The 16,576-nt window shown below is 40.8% G+C and overlaps 1 protein-coding gene and 1 pseudogene across 3 annotated transcripts; both read left to right on the top strand.

The window, feature by feature from the left end:
- Window positions 1-9: 9 nt before the first annotated feature.
- On the top strand, window positions 10-4,668 carry LOC136533514 (histone-lysine N-methyltransferase ATXR3-like; annotated as a pseudogene).
- Window positions 4,669-7,195: 2,527 nt separating this feature from the next.
- Window positions 7,196-15,770, top strand: LOC136533511 (helicase-like transcription factor CHR28). 3 transcript variants are annotated; one of them, XM_066526057.1, is made up of 12 exons: window positions 7,198-7,437; window positions 8,272-9,094; window positions 9,203-9,378; window positions 10,660-10,731; window positions 10,821-10,895; window positions 10,981-11,314; window positions 11,408-11,956; window positions 12,412-12,542; window positions 12,924-13,142; window positions 14,015-14,515; window positions 14,600-14,809; window positions 15,351-15,770. In XM_066526057.1, the coding sequence occupies exons 2-12, from the start codon at window positions 8,485-8,487 to the stop codon at window positions 15,453-15,455; spliced, it is 2,982 nt and encodes a 993-aa protein (XP_066382154.1). In that variant the 5' UTR covers window positions 7,198-7,437; window positions 8,272-8,484; the 3' UTR covers window positions 15,456-15,770. The 3 variants fall into 3 exon arrangements, with proteins under 3 accessions (XP_066382155.1, XP_066382154.1, XP_066382153.1); XM_066526056.1 differs by having other exon boundaries at window positions 10,981-11,956; XM_066526058.1 differs by lacking the exon at window positions 14,015-14,515 and having other exon boundaries at window positions 7,196-7,437; window positions 10,981-11,956.
- The last annotated feature ends 806 nt before the right edge of the window (window positions 15,771-16,576 follow it).

Here is a 16,576-nt window from a genome sequence, read left to right as displayed (position 1 = left end):
CGGTGATGATCGTATATTGGGTGCCCGCATGACAAAGGCCAGCCTTGTTCCTCCAGTTACTAGGAAGTATGAAGTTACTGAGGAGTACCTTATTGTAGCAGATGTGGAGGAAGTACAACGAAAAATGAGAGTTGCTTTACCTGATGACTATTCTGAGAAGTTGCTGTCGCAGAAGAATGGCACCGAAAACTTGGAGCTTCCAGAGGTTAAGGATTATCAACCCCGAAAAGTAGCAGGAGATGAAATTCTTGAGCAAGAAGTATATGGCATAGATCCATACACACACAATCTACTGAGTGACATTATGCCTGCTGATCTTGAGTTGTCACCTACCGACAAGCATATCTTTATTGAGGAGGTAATTGGTGCTAGGTTACACTCCCCTCTCTCTCTCTCTCTCTCTCTTCAAGCTTTGAACTTACCCAAAATATTTTCAATGCAGTTGCTTCTGAATACATTGAATAAGCAAGTTAGGCATTTCACTGGTTCAGGAAATACCCCTATGACTTACAGCCTTAGGCCTGTCATTGAAGAAATCCAAAGATCTGCGGAGGATAGTGGTGACAGGCGAACTTCAAAGATGTGCTTGGGGATGCTGAAGGCCATAAGAAATCGCTCTGATCAGAACTTTGTTGCTTATAGAAAGGTATGCCTTCAGCAACCTATTAACTCAGGTCCATTTCTTGTGTCTTTTTGACACGTTTGGTACATCTTTTCCAGGGTCTTGGTGTTGTTTGCAACAAAAAAGGTGGATTTGGTGTAGATGACTTTGTTGTGAGTTCTTTGGGGAGGTATGCCTTAGTTTTAAATATTCATCCATTCTACCTAGAACGAGGGGCAGTAGTATACCATGAATATGTCGATTTATAAACATTGCAGGTTTACCCTTCTTGGAGATGGTATGAAAAGCAAGATGGTATTAAACATATCCAAAACAACAGCGAAGATCAAGCTCCTGAGTTTTACAACATTATGTTAGAAAGGCCAAAGGTTGTGTTCAGCCTCTGGTTTTAATGAGATCTTACCTGTAACTGGTGTCATTTCAATTCATGGTCTTTTTCATCCTATTAACCTTTTACTTCTGTCATGATGGAAGGGAGACCGAGATGGATATGACTTGGTTTTTGTTGATGCGATGCACAAGCCAACTACGCGAGTAGAATCTGCCACTCCTGCAACCCTAACTGCGAAGCAAAGTAAGCTCCTTTTGAGCTTCAGATTTCTACCTTGTGAATGTTAACTGTTTCATTGCAGCTTTACTTCCTAAATTTGCACTGCTCTGTTGTACTCTAATAAATCCTTTTTTTCTGGAATTCTGCTGTGGGTGATACTTGGCACTCCATAAATAATGTTTATTATATTTCGCGGGTCTGGAACTCAGTATGGCTGAGCATTGAGCAATATATGTAGCTGTTCTCGCACATCCAGCTTCATTCCATTTCATGGAACACAGTTCTATTCTGAGTTGGGATTTATGTATCAAGTTGCTTTGACAAACTTCAGTACGCGTTTGCTTGGTTATGCTTATGCATTTCTGTGCTAATTAAATTGATACTCAACCATTGATAACTTGAAACTGTATGTGCTACATGTTTGCATGTCTCAAAATGCTTGGACTTTTTTCTCTCCCTAAGGCTAATGTCCACTAATTTATGCTTCTTGATTTTTTTTTAAATAGAGTGACAGCAGTGGATGGTAAATACCAGATTGGAGTTTACACACTTCGACCAATCGCAGAAGGCGAGGAAATCACTTTTGATTACAATTCAGTAACTGAGGTGAGCACATTTCTGGTTCCTTTATGAAATTATGTATTACATATTTACATTGCAATGTTTGATGCCTTCATACTTATTTTGCTAGAGCAAAGAAGAACATGAAGCATCAGTCTGCCTCTGTGGAAGTCAAGTGTGCCGGGGCAGCTATTTGAATTTTTCTGGCGAAGGAGCCTTTGAGAAGGTGAACTTTTGGAAGTATGCTGGTGGATAGTTTAGAAGGAATGCCTGTAGTGCGAATATTTATTGATTATTTGGCATGATTCTGACATGTTCACATCTACTGATGTCGTTGTGAATCAGGTATTAATGGAATTCCATGGTGTGCTCGATAGGCATAGCCTGCTGCTACAGGCTTGTGAAACAGACTCTGTCTCTCAACAAGACTTAATTGACTTGGGTAGAGCTGGTCTTGGTACCTGTTTGCTTGCTGGTTTGCCTGGATGGCTTGTTGCTTACACGGCTCACCTGGTAATTGTAATAGCTGTCTTTTGTTCAGTTTCTGTTCTGATGTTGTAACCAATTTAGCTTGGTCCTTATATCAACTTTTGTTGTAAAAGGTGCGGTTTATATACCTTGAGAGACAGAACTCCCTGATGAGATCTTAAGGCACAATGTGGATGAGAAGCACCAGTTCCTTATAGATATAAACATGGATTCTGAGAAGAATGATGCTGAGGTTCAGGTAAATTAGCTGATGGCTTGGTCAGGCCTCCTAGTTCTTTTCCCCCCCTTTCTCATTTGCCTGATGTGACCTAATTATGTCGCGACTCTCAGGCAGAGGGAGTATTAAATTCAGATTACAGCAAATAGTGCATACACTTGACAAGGTGAATATTTATTTATGTTCAATCTTGGGCTTGTTTGATGATACCTAGCTACCATACATATTGTATCATTGCTTATCCTTATTGGCTTCTCTACCAACTCTTCAGGTGAGATATGTTTATGAGATGCATATTTGGAGACCCAAAGAATGCTCCTCCTCCCCTGGTAAGGTTGTCTGGGAAGGTCTGGTATCTGCCATCTGGAAAGGGGGACAGTTCGATAGTTGCTGAAACTCCTTCAGTCAATGGAACCTCATGTTGAAGAAGAGGGTACTTAGTGATCTGAAGGCCAAAATCCGTACTCATGATCCGTCAGACCTCGAGATATTGAGGGAGGCATCAGGAATTCTCTCTTGTGGTAAGTTTCGGACCTGATCAGTATTTCCCTGTATGTGCAATGACTTCTCCCCTACAATTACTTGTCAGTGGAATCTGATCCTCCTTTTGTACAGGTTGCGTGATGAATTGCGAACTCTTCCATGCACTTACAAAGTGCCGTCATGATGCTGCTGCAGATTTGATTCATTTGTATGCTTATACAAAGTGCTTCTTCCGAGTCCGGGTAAGTGAAAGCTTATTACTTACTGAGAAAAATGATGGTTGTGGTTTTGCCATCTGTTCTTTAGAGCTGACTCAAGTATGGCTGCGTGCAGGAATTATAAGACAGTAAAAATCTCCACCAGTTCATATCAGTCCGCTTGACTTAGGCCCCAAATATGCTGATAAACTGGACCAGGCTTTCAGGAGTACTGCAAGACATACCCAGAAAATTATTGCTTAGCCCAGCTTATCTATTGGTATAGCCAGAATTCAGAACCTGAATCTAGATTGACAAGAGCTAGAAAAGGTTGCATGTCATTGCCAGATGTCTCATCCTTCTATGTGAAGTCTGCAAAGCCATCACAAGAGCGAGTTTATGGGAAACAGAACTGTGAGATTCATGTTATCGCGCATGGTAAGTGCTATTTTGTGATTGCTTGGGGTTACCAGATTGCAGAAATCATGTGCTTGAACTCATTTTGGAATGGGAGGTAGAGAAAACAAAATTCCAAAAAACAGTAACGACAGTTTAACTGTTTTGCACACTCATTATTTTGTTCTAGAAAGTTGGATCATGAAATAATTTGGTGCTGTAGACCCCATATATCAGACATCATTACCTATCGCTACCATTATTTTTCTGAATCATTTTGTGCTACTTCTCATAACTTTATGCACATGGAATGCTTTTACGTTGATAAAATTCTGATGTTTAATTGTTCTTATTGTCCTTTATCTTCTAGAAGAAAACATTAAGTTTTCTTGCCAGCTATTTTTTCTCAATTTCTTCCCAATATGTTTATCTTTGTGTAACTGGGCATATTGTCAGTACTTTGCGTAAGACATTTGTGCCTATTGACTGCTAATTGATCCTATCTGTGATGTAGCATTCATGCTTCTTTTTCTTTGCATTCCAGTAATCATTGTCTTCGCCTATAAAAAGTTGGAAATGTGAAGACTGGCATCATCTTACCGAATTGTTTTCCCCTTACTATTTGGTTCTGGTCGTTGATTATACAGGAAAAGCAGGCACAGAGACCATGGCCAAAGGATAGGATATGGGTGTTCAAGAGTGATCCGAGATTCTTTGGTAGTCCAATGATGGACGCCGCGTTGAATAATTCCCCGCTTGAACAAGGAGATGGTGCATTGGCTCAAAACGAGACCAAACGTTTTCCTAGGCTAGTAAAAAAGGATTGTAGGCAGATAAGATGGTATTTTGGTTGTTTCTCCCTTTTGGAGATTTTAGTCTACAGGATTCTTTTTCCGACTCACACCTTGGCTACCTGATCATGGGGAGTTTAGCTTTAGATAGCAGGGTAACAGTCTCACCACCCCCATCTGTACATTCCCCTCTCCCTACCTTCCTTGTAGAGATGTATCTGGTTAATAACTCATAGATTCGTCATTGATTTAATGTAGTGAATTTTCCCCATAGGAATGCTCCCTCTTTTGTTTCATGTAAATGCAGAACAATTTCAATCTTGAACTCAGTAATGCGTTACAGGCATGTTGCATTTCTACAAGTTCCATTCACAGGAAATGATCTGAGCATGAGATTTGATGGTTGAAACTGTACATGAGTTGTGTTGCGAATGTCAATTTAAAGCATGATGCTATATTTTTGTTTTACACAGGTGGTGATGGAATTTGCGCCCACTTTGTGTTTTGCAAGTGAAATTGCAAACAGAAAGCTGCAAGGTGTAGAACAAATTGTAAAACCGGCCTTCTCATTTGCTCTCATGCCTATTTTCTGTCTATATTGGCTATTGCAATTAAGATTGTAGGAAACTGTAGCAAACTTAGGCTTGGTCAGGTCATGTGTCTTTTGTCATCGGCAATCTGTGTAACTTGCATGATCTGTGCTGTTTTCCTGTTGCATGGTCTGTGCTGTTTTTGTGTTTTTTCTTTGCTGTTTTTTTTTGACAACTGTGTTGATGGGTTGGTGTGTGTTTGTAAGGGTTCTTGTTCTTCTTATTAATGCAAAGAAATACAGCTCTTAGGTGTTTCCGAAAAAAGATTGTATGCTGTTGTATACACTTCTTGTTATAAACTAATATATGACATGCCTAGATACATAGCAACAATTATATAGCTCTCAAAAGCCAAAACGATTTATGATTTGAAATGTAGAGACTAAAATGCAATTTTCATCTCTCTGTGTGTGTGTTTTTTTAGGTAGATGACGAGTGCATTCAGTTCCAGGTGAGTCTTGCTGCCTAACCTGCGCAAGCGAGGATTACCTTGCTAGCCTGGGCCAGCTAAAATTGATTTCCCACCTTATAGAAAGCAAAAAACTTGCCATTGTATACCCCGAGAACAGCGTGCTTGAAATCCAAACCGTTCTTCCGTCGTCCACCTAACTAGGCAAAGCGAGACAAGGGGCTTGTCCAAGAATCAAACATGCTTTTTTTGTCCATGTGTTACAATACCTGCTATAATCTAGTGCTCATGAAATGATTTTATCCTTCTATATAAGTATGTGTTTGAGAACTTGGTTTTGGGTGGTTTGGATCCAAATCGCTAGTATTCAGTACAAACTTGAATTGAATTGTAAACTTTAGGTTAATCCTTCTATGGACGCTTTGAGTTGCCGCTCAGATGGAAACAATTGAAAATAATAATACTATACTAAGACGGGATTTTTCTATATTTACAAAACAGTAGGGATTTGGTTTGGAGTTTCGGATTTCAGGGGAGGTTTCCATGCTCAACGGCGTTAGAAGGAGTAGGGGCGTGCGGTGGTGGTAGGTTGAGGGGGCGCGGGTGAGGCGGCAGGGGTGAAGAAATCTTCATCTTTCTCCTTTAGTAATTAGAGAAGAGTGGGGAAGGAGTGGCGAAGGTGGGCAATAGAGCCACGAGCACCGCTGGCCGGTCGGTGGGCGAGACCGACAGGGGTTGGGCGGAGGTAGGGGATGAGCGAGGGTAGAAGATGAGCATTGTTATTGTTATTAGTAGCGAGCGAGTGTAAACTCCTGGCCACCTTGTAGCCTAGGGTTGACTTTACTTGTATAGGCCGGATGAATATTCAACGTCCTTCTTTCAACTCAAGACATGCTGTTTCTTTAGGTAAAAAACACAAATCTCACTTTTTAAGGAGACAATTAATCCCAACTATAACAAGATTTATTATAAAAATATATTTTATGATTAGTCAAGTACATATTATAATATTTGTAATTATGTATATGTTTGATGAAATGATTGTTTGGCTACTCGAGAAACAATATTTTTTTTGGGACGAATGGAGTATTTCGTTAATGTTGGTTCTAATTTGTAGTTTTGTGTTATGCACTTTTTGTACTAAATGATGTCTATTGATAACATGTTAAAGTTTGTAAGAATTGTAAAATCATAATATTTATATGTGTTGACGCAAAGATCGATTACACACCAACAATGTTTACAAGCAAAGATAGCTATTGCGTTTACGTGACAAAGAATGACTAATTTTCCGATAAACTAGTAAAGGAACCGTCGAAGCTTTCGCTCGGGATGGACCTCGTCGAGGCAAGGACGTCGGCAGTCCTAGCAAGTCTACGATGCCATCCTTGGTGAACAACAATATGGGATAGGAAAAGTAGGACAAAAGAGAGACAGTAAATTAGTATTTGTCGATTAGATGTTGATATCTCAATTAGCCATGTATCTATATTTTCTATGGAGTACATACATGTAGTCTTGTTCCATTATAAAACTAATATGATACTATTTTCATATAGTTTCATATGGATAGGTTGGGCCAAAGCTGTCATAGACTGATTCAGGAACAGACCAAAGTTCCAATTTTAGCCTCTAAACACTATCTTTAATTCCATTCTTTTATCCGATACGGTACAATCTGGTACCGGAACATTCCGTTGGAGTGATCGAAAGCATTTTTTATTTATTCCCAAGCCCTACGTGAATATTATTATCTGGGACGATGGGGATTTTCTTGACAAAAAAAAAAAGAGATGGGGAAATAGATTTGCAACGGAATGGGGATGCAGGCGTGCACGGGGGCGCACCGGCACCGGCACCGCGACCGACCGGGCAAGCCTGACACTGGCATTCGCCCCTGGCCCTGCTGGCGTGCGACTGCCACTTCCTCGCAACGCCTCGCCATCGCCAGTTGCCGAAGTCCAAACCTAGCCTGAATATCCCCCGACCGCAACGCCGCCGGTCTCCCTCTAGGCGCCCTCGCTCTCCCCCGGATCCTCCGCCGCGCCGCCGCCGCTCCTCTCCCTGGGCCATCCGGCGGAGCGGAGATCCGCCCGTTGGGGGCGCGGATTCGGTCCCTTCCCTTCTCGGTGGTGAGTCCGCTTGCTCCGCATGGATGATGGGCGAGGTGGGGTGGGGGTTCCCTCGAGGTTCCAGGGGTCGGTTTTGTTCTCGATCAAAACCGAACACTTTTACCGCCGCTTTCACGTGCGTGGATTGTTGCGCTGCTTGGTACCCTACCTCCCGGTCCAATCCGTCGGTTGATTCGACGAGGTTCTCCTCCTTTTTTTTTTCTGCAGCGTGCCGTGTTAGATCGCCATTGCTTGCTACCGTAGGACCTGTTAGTTGTCGATTAGGTGATGGACATGGAGTTCAATCTATTTTTGAGAAGAGTTTGCGGGATTCCGTGCAAGTGAGCCCTCGTGTCCCACGCCGAGTCTCGGCCTCTGGGCTGCGGCGGGTTTGGGATTTTTTTTTAAATAAATATAGGTTTGGGAGCGTGCGTCCTATGCCAGATTGGCTGATCCCGTCGGGAACACAGGGGTCTCAGGCTCTCAGCCATGTAAGATTTGGTCCGGTTGCCTGTCTTTGGGTGGGATCTATGATCGTTGAATGCTCCCGTTCGATCTGATCCAGGTTTTGATCTAGGCTTGCTCTCCCAGTGCATGCCACATTAGCCGGAAACAATAAATGCCCTAACACCAGATTTTCCAAAAACTTGGGCTGTGGCTGTATATGTAACGGTTATGTCCGACATGTTGGGGGAGCTGTTATTTCAATATCGCTGATTGGAAGAGATCTTGTTCCTTCATTATTGTTTATTTTGTGTTACATATATAGCTTCCCTACTGTTGTGCACTTATTGCTGTTCCGATTTGTGACTACTTGTTATTTAGTCAGCTCTAACATGTTTGATCTTCCTGCAGGTTACTCCCACAGTGAGGGTAACTCGAATAACTGTGAGCGCTACTGTGAGATGTGTGGTGTGCTCTCTTTAGCTTGGTGATCGTCTGTAAAAAAGGAAGTGCTGTTTATTAAGATAAGATCGAAATCAAACCATTGGTTCATGAATGGTTTAGTCATGCTAAGAAAAACAAAGTCCTGATAACACATATACGGTGCATGTGCTAGCTGCCAATATGAATGAAAACGGTGCCATTATTGACCTGAGTTCGGATAGTGATGATGACTCAATTTTCGGTGATGACCACCAGCCAGCATCTGCAATCACAAGGTTTGATAAAAATGAAGGACGTATAATCAATTTTGAGGATGAAGATTGGCAGAGGAGCGCTCCTGCTCCGTCGTCGGTTAGGCCTACTGAGAACAACAATGGTCAATACAGGATTCTTCCAGCATCCGTTACAAATGGTAGAAATGCTGAGAGTAGTCGTTATACAGTTGATTCAGGGGACAGGATTCGTCCCTATCCAAGTTCTCACATGGCTATGCGACAGGGCCTTTCTACCTCCAGTAGAATTGATAGCAGTTCTACAGCTGATGCAAATGACAATAACAAGAGGGTCCTTCCACCATCCTTTTCAAATGGCAACGCATCGAAATCTATGCATCCAATTGCTGCTAGTGAGACACGCAAGCTCCCACCCCATTTTTCCACTACAAGGTCACCAAATGTCGGTGAAAACAGAATGGGGACAAATATTGCCAATGGAAATTTACAACCTTCATCTTCAATAATTGCAAGAGGAAGTTCTAGCACACTTAATACCCAGAAAGTGGATGATGATGGTGCGTACGCTAGCATCACATGATATAATTTTATCGATTATACAAACATTGGAAATGGTTCAGATTTTCTGTAGTAACATTAATCTTCATCCCTTTTTATATGGGCAGATGATGTTGTTGTATATGGAGGTTCTACCTCACATAAGGTACTACCTCCAATGGTTGGAGCAACCAGTTCTAATAACAGTGAAGTTGCTAATGGCTTTGAGACACGCAATCGCCTTAATCCTGAAAATAGGGTCTTAGATTATGATGAGAGGGCAGTATATCAAGAAGCCCTGCAGGTATCTTTGATCATTTATGTGTACATGTTGCTTGCTTCCTGCCCAGCTAATACTGTGGTGTGCTGAATCCAGTTGCAATCTGAATGCATTTGGATTAATAATAATCTCCTCTTCGCTTGAACTTACATCGATGGCAGTTTATATACAATGTAACCATTGTTCTCAGTGCTGGCTTGACTTGATGAATCAGTGGGTGGTAGTGGTAGGCAATATTTTAATTTATCTAATTGGTAGTTTCCCACTTCATCATCAGGATATTCTATAAGGGATAGAGAGAATCACATTAAGTTTATCATGTCGACATGTTTGATTGCTGTATAAATGCTTTCAAAGAAAATAAATTGCATCTTCCAACCTGTTGAATTTGAATAAATCATTCATACAAATATTTACCTTTCATTTTACTTTATGGTTGCTTTTTATGTTGTGACGCTGGTAAAATGATTTAATGGGATTTTTGCATGCTTCATTTACTCTTTCTTGTGTGTGGGGCACTTTTTTAGTAGCAAAGCAGTTCTGATAAATCTAGCATGTCATTTAGAAAATTTGATTATTGGTTAACAAATTAGATTGTCTGATCTCTGGTGGATGATTGTCCCCTTTCTTTATCTCGTGTGATTTACTCTGTTATTTGAAATGTAACAATATGTCCATGCGCAACATGCTTTTCAAAACATAGCTGACTCAACGCCTAAATATTTTAAAACAGTTCTAGCAAACGGGAGACTATCCATTTATCATAATCTGCAGCAACGCCATGTGCAGCCTGAAAGTTTATCCTTGCAATACTTATATTTTGAGTTTCTCATTTTGCTCCTAAGATTATATCCTGATCCATACTTTACCCAAAAAAAAAAAGGTTTCAGCTCCATTCGCTAGATCTTTCAGAAAATGAATTGTAAGTGTACTTCAATCAAGGAAGCCAGAGATTGATGGTGCATTTTACATATTTTGATCTGATGATCAGTAAATATGTTTAGCAACTACCGTAGCCATTTACAAATCTTCCTTTTCCGAAGGATTCCATTTTATTTTGTAAACATGTGTCTGTTTTGACTTTTAAGAGCGGCATGCATATTTTGCTTTTTTTAAAACTTTTGTTATCTGATCTGAGATTTTTTTTATTTTTCTCGCTCAACTATGATTTATTTTCCCTCTAGGAATTCTATATTTAAGTACCCAGGTAAACTTTGCTTAGCTATTGCTTGTTATATTTCATTGTACTCTGAGTGTCATCATTCGACTCCATGAATGTCATTGTTTTCAAAATATGTTATGCAGAATATCAGTCGTGAAAAAAGGGAAGATGATCTGCCCGAGGGTGTGCTAGCAGTATCTCTGCTTAAGCATCAGGTACATGGAACCTTGTATAACTTTTGATTATGTGTCAATTCCTTTTGTGCTGGATATCATGTCCCTTACATACCTTTAATACTTGAAAGAAAATGGCGTTGGCTTGGATGGTTTCAAAGGAGAATAGCTCACACTGTGCAGGCGGAATTCTTGCTGATGATCAGGTTATTTCTGATTTCCTTACTTCTTCATAAGCGCTTAGATCTTTCATATTTGTATTCTAACAGTCAAGCAGTTGTGTTGTAACAGGGCCTTGGGAAGACAGTGTCTACTATTGCCCTTATACAAAAACAGAGGAATGAACAGTCAAAATTTATGTCTGTTGATTCAGATCGTTTGAAATCTGAAGCACTAAACCTTGATGAAGATGATGAGGGAGAACAAGCTGTTAGCAATGAACCTAACAAGGACCAAGGCGCTAGTTCATCGTCAACAGCTGCTGGTACTAGTGCTGAACTTTGTGTTAATCAACCGAATAATGTTCTGAATAAAATGGCTGAAACCAAAGCGGAACGCAAGAAAAAAGCTAAAGCTTCCACATCATCTGCATCCACCTCACGTTCCATGACAAGGCCAGCTGCAGGTACTCTAGTAGTGTGCCCTGCTAGTATTCTTAAGCAGTGGGCTAACGAATTAACTGACAAGGTTAGTGAAAGTGCTAAATTATCTGTTTTAGTCTACCATGGTGGTGCAAGGACCAAAGATCCAAGTGAGCTAGCAAAATATGATGTAGTTGTCACTACATATACAATTGTGGCCAATGAAGTACCTAAACAGATGGCTGACGATAACGCCGATCAAAAGAACAGTGAAGAACCCTCTGCTGGCAATAAAAGAAAGCCACCAGCAAATATGCAAAACAAGGCTAAGAAAAAGAAGAAGAAACTTAAGGTCTCAAACTTTGACCTTGACAGTGGTCCAATTGCAAGAGTGCGGTGGTTTAGGGTTGTGCTTGATGAAGCTCAGACAATAAAGAACTTCCAAACTGTAGTGGCCAGAGCCTGTTGTGGGCTAAGAGCAAAACGAAGATGGTGCTTATCAGGAACACCTATACAAAATGCAATTGATGATCTGTACAGCTATTTCCGTTTCTTGAAATATGATCCGTATTCCACGTATAACTCATTTTGCACAATGATTAAGCACCCAATTGCTAGAGATGCAGTTCATGGATACAAGAAACTTCAGGCTGTGCTGAGGGTAGTTCTCCTGCGTCGTACGAAAGGTGATAAAAATGGATTTTTACTCAATTTGTCTTCCTGCAGTTATATTTTTTTTTATGCTACTTAGTCTATGTGCAGCACTTAAATGTTATTTCTACTATTTGTTGCTACAGGACATGTGAAGAAGTTTGTTAAAATTTATTTCTTCATTTAAGCTTACATGTAATGTTCGGGGTTAACATTCCAAATCAGCATGTTGTTTTCAGTTTTAGATAGCTTCGTTTAAGATAGTAGAATATTAATCTGTTTCTTGTGCTTTTACTGTTACTACAGAGCTGTAGCCTGTAAGTGCTTGCTATTTTATTGGGCATTGTTGTCTTTTCTTTTCGATACTTGTCTCTGTTTGTTTTGTCACGTTATACTTCCTTTTCGTTGTACATGTGGACTTGGCTGAGTTGATTCTATCTTCCATTTGGTTAAAAACTCTATAATGATTGGATGCTACCTTTTCATGTAGAAACTCTGATTAATGGCAAACCAATAATAAATTTACCTCCGAAGACAATTAATCTGAATAAAGTAGATTTCACACAAGAGGAGCGGTCGTTTTATTTGATGCTGGAAGAACGCTCTCGGCAACAATTCAAGGTTGGTTATGTCTTCAAGTTCCACTTGCTTTATCTTGTTTTTTTTTTTTCTGGACAGTGCCTTGGTGTTGCTACTTTCTCTTAAAACTTGTTGGTTATTAGTTGCCCTGTAGTATACTGTATACATATGCTCAACATCAATGCCGTAATCTAGAGTCATTATTTGGGTTTGTATATTGCTAGCTTTTCCCTCATTTTTCTATTTAAATTGTCTTATGAGTTCATGCTTTTATATTTATTCTGTACCGACCCAATCCATTGTTGTATATCTAAAGATTTATAGTAGTTTTGATCAGTAGTTAAATATTTGCATCTCATGTTTGCAATGGGAAATCTTGAAATTGAAATGTCTGAATGCTGATGTGTTGCCTGCCCATTTCAGGCATTGGCTGCGGCTGGGACACTCAAGCAAAACTATGCCAACATCCTTTTAATGTTGCTGCGACTTCGGCAAGCCTGTGATCATCCTATTCTTGTGAAGGGCAATCAGTCAGAATATGGAGGTGATGGTTCTATAGAAATGGCAAAGAAACTTCCTAAGAATGTGGTGATAGATTTGCTTGCAAAACTGGAAGTGGGGTCAGCCTGTAGCTTATGCGATGTAAGCAATCTAATCTCTCGCTGCTATTTTGATGTTCACCTTCTTTCTATCTCCTTTTCCCTTCTTTTTGGTTGTAATCATATGAGCCTCATGTGTGCTGCTGGATGTGTGATTAGTTGGATTCATTGAGTCGTTAGGGATGGGCTCCCTTGTAGATTAATTACCCCAACATAGGATGAGTTGTTTAGAAGTTTTGTCCATGTGGTCCCAAATGCAGATTTTCTGCACTAGCTCCTCCAAAATTTGGGTATGTATACACCTTAAAAACTTCTAAAAAAATCCAGACATTTATGTTAAAATATGTACTTAATTCAAAAAAATGTTGACATGTGCACTGCAAAACATAGTTATGTTTAACAAAGGATGCTTATCTGTTATCTCTTTGCACAGCACACATTTAGCATTTTTTTGCATAAATAGTTGGTGTAAATTTTTAATATGATTTTTTTTAAAGTACGCACATTTGGAAAATCCAACTTAGGTCTGCTCCTTCATTTAAGGTGCAGCCTTTCAGGTGATCCCACTTTGTTATGAATCTACTCCATCAAACTTCATTTTTTAGAAGTTTTTGTCATTGGACATGAACACATAACAAAATGACTGCTTGAACTGGTGAAAACATATTTTATTCTTGGCCATGCTTAAATCTTGTGTCATGGATCTCCGCCTAACATTACCAAGGAGCTGGGCCAAGTTTGCACACATTTAGGAAAGTTTTTTCTTTTCATTTTTTTTCTATTTCCTGGCATGCAATATGTAAGCGTGTTATTTACAATAGCTGGTTTTGAAATTTTCATTATACTGCATACACTTTAAAATGCTTTGCTTTCAGCTTATGTTATATTTCTGCAATGAAATTATACCTTTTGCAGGACACACCTGAGGATGCTATTGTGACAATTTGTGGTCATGTTTTCTGCTATCAATGTATACATGAACGAATAACGACTGATGAGACTATGTGCCCTGCCCCTAATTGCAGTAGAACATTAGGTTTTGAGTTGTTATTTTCGTCAGGAGCTTTAAAGATTTGCATCTCTGGCGAATCCAGTTCTGCAGGAGCTAGTTCATCTGCAGATAACGAGTTTTCTTCAATCAGTCAAATCGGCTTTGTCTCATCCAAGATACAAGCAGCCATTGATATACTGAATAAAATCATTAACATGAATGCCCTTACTGAAAGTGATACAATGGAATCAAACCGAAGTGGAGTAGCCCCTGTGAAAGCCATTGTCTTTTCCCAGTGGACTGGCATGCTGGATTTGCTGGAGCTTTCACTGAATAACAATCTTATACAGTACAGGAGACTAGATGGAACGATGTCTCTCAATTTAAGAGAGAAAGGCGTGAAGGATTTTAACACTGACCCAGAGGTCATTTGTTATGTTAGTTTTTTCATGCCTTTGTTTCTTTTACAGTTTCCAGACATACTAAGCAGAAGTTTTTTCTTTCTTCAGGTTAGAGTTATGATTATGTCACTGAAAGCTGGTAATCTTGGTCTCAACATGGTTGCTGCTTGCCATGTAATTCTCCTTGATCTCTGGTGGAACCCTTATGCTGAGGACCAGGCAGTTGATAGGGCACACAGGATTGGGCAGACTAGGCCTGTTACTGTATCTCGCTTGACCGTTAAAGATACTGTGGAAGATCGTATTTTAGCTCTGCAGGTAATAATTCTGGTTAAAAGTTTTGCTGCTGATGCATCTTTTCCCCTGCTTACAGGCCATTTGCCTGATTAGTTTTTTTTGGAGCATGAGTGCTATGCATTAACATTGTTGTACACATGTTATTTAATCATGTAATGTTTTTTTTAAGATGAATGCAATCATTAGATGTTTAGTTGGGGAACTGTTACTAGATCCCACTGGGCCTCAGTATTAACCTGTACTGTCCTTTGAACTCTCTCTTAATTGAAAGGCAGAGCTCCTGCCATTTTTGTTAAAAAAAAAAGATGTTTAGTTGGTTGCATAATCTGGCCCTCGAGAGAATTGCATGATAACCTGATAGGTGCTTTAATCATGTTTCGCTTGTCACATGTCAGCATAAAGAGAGCCAAGCAAGTGTAACCTAGTTTACTACAAAGCACTTGCGGTACCATGGGAAGTGATCTTGATTCTGATGTAGCCATCCTATCATACATCAACACTATGTTCTTAGTAAAATTCTGTTACTTGGCTCATCTGACCCTGATATTGGCTTGTTCAACAGGAGGAAAAGAGAACCATGGTGAACTCTGCTTTCGGTGAAGACAAATCCGGTGGCCATGCGGCCCGGCTCACCGTGGAAGACCTACGGTACCTATTTAGGATATGATTGTGAGGGAACCCTCAATGCCTCGGTCAACTTGTCAGGGCATGATGCGTTGTACTACCTTGTATAATCGTATAATCTGGCAAAAGCTGTGTACCGTTGCGAGGCGAGGCCCATGGGTCCATCTCCTCGCACGCCTTGCTGCAGCCCCAGTTTTGTGGTGCTCAGGTTGCTAGATGTGTAATCTAGGGCTAGATAGCATGTGTAATATAACCCCCCACCCCGCCTCCCCGGGGCATGGAGGAGAGTTCCGCGGTGCCTCTGCTATATGCTTTTCTCCCTGTGAGGAGTCAGCCTAATGTATATACATATTCACCATGTAATGCTGCCAACTTGCAATGAGTTTTTTTTAACGTGCGCATGCTTTGTAGGTCCCGTCTGGCATCTGCCAGCGGGCGAGGGTATGTTTGGTTTCGTGGCGTTCTTCTAGCCAAGCTAGAATCCGATGCAGGAGGTGCTCGTGGATGGGTTTTCCGGTGGTGCTGGCGGAGCGGAGATGCTGAGCGCGGAGATGCAGAGGGAGATTCAGCGCCTCGTTGCGCAGATGCCGAGTGTGGAAATGCAGAGGGCTGTAGGAGAGGTGCCGGGAGAGCGCGTGGTGCCGCCGCCGGCCCAGGCTAGGCGTGCTCCTAGGCGAAGGTTGAAGAGGCGGTGGGGAGAGGGTAGACGGTGAGGAGACTTCACACATGGTGCTTAGCCAAGCCTGGCTCCCTGAGAACGGCCGCCCCCTACGTTTCGAGCAAGCCAGGCATGAGGGTGGTCGGTGGCATTCTAGGCTCTAGCAAACAAGCAATCAACATAGCTTGAAGGTGGCTTCCTGAAGTTTGGTTGGGGGTTACTAGGTTAGCCATCCAACTAAGGGGGTGTTTGGTTCCTAGGAAAATTTTAGTCCCTTTTCCATCGGATGTTTGGACACATGCATGAAGTATTAAATATAGACGAAAAAAATAACTAATTGCACAGATTATGACTAATTTGCGAGACGAATTTTTTAAGCCTAATTAGTCCATGATTTGACAATGTGGTGCTACAGTAAATATGTGCTAATGGCAGATTAATTAGGCTTAATAAATTCGTCTCCATCTGTGTAATTAATTTTCTAATTAACTCATATTTAGTTCTCC

Source organism: Miscanthus floridulus, unplaced genomic scaffold, assembly GCF_019320115.1.
Source record: "Miscanthus floridulus cultivar M001 unplaced genomic scaffold, ASM1932011v1 fs_907_1_2, whole genome shotgun sequence".
Lineage (NCBI taxonomy): Eukaryota > Viridiplantae > Streptophyta > Magnoliopsida > Poales > Poaceae > Miscanthus > Miscanthus floridulus.
This window is presented reverse-complemented; position numbering and strand designations above follow the sequence as displayed.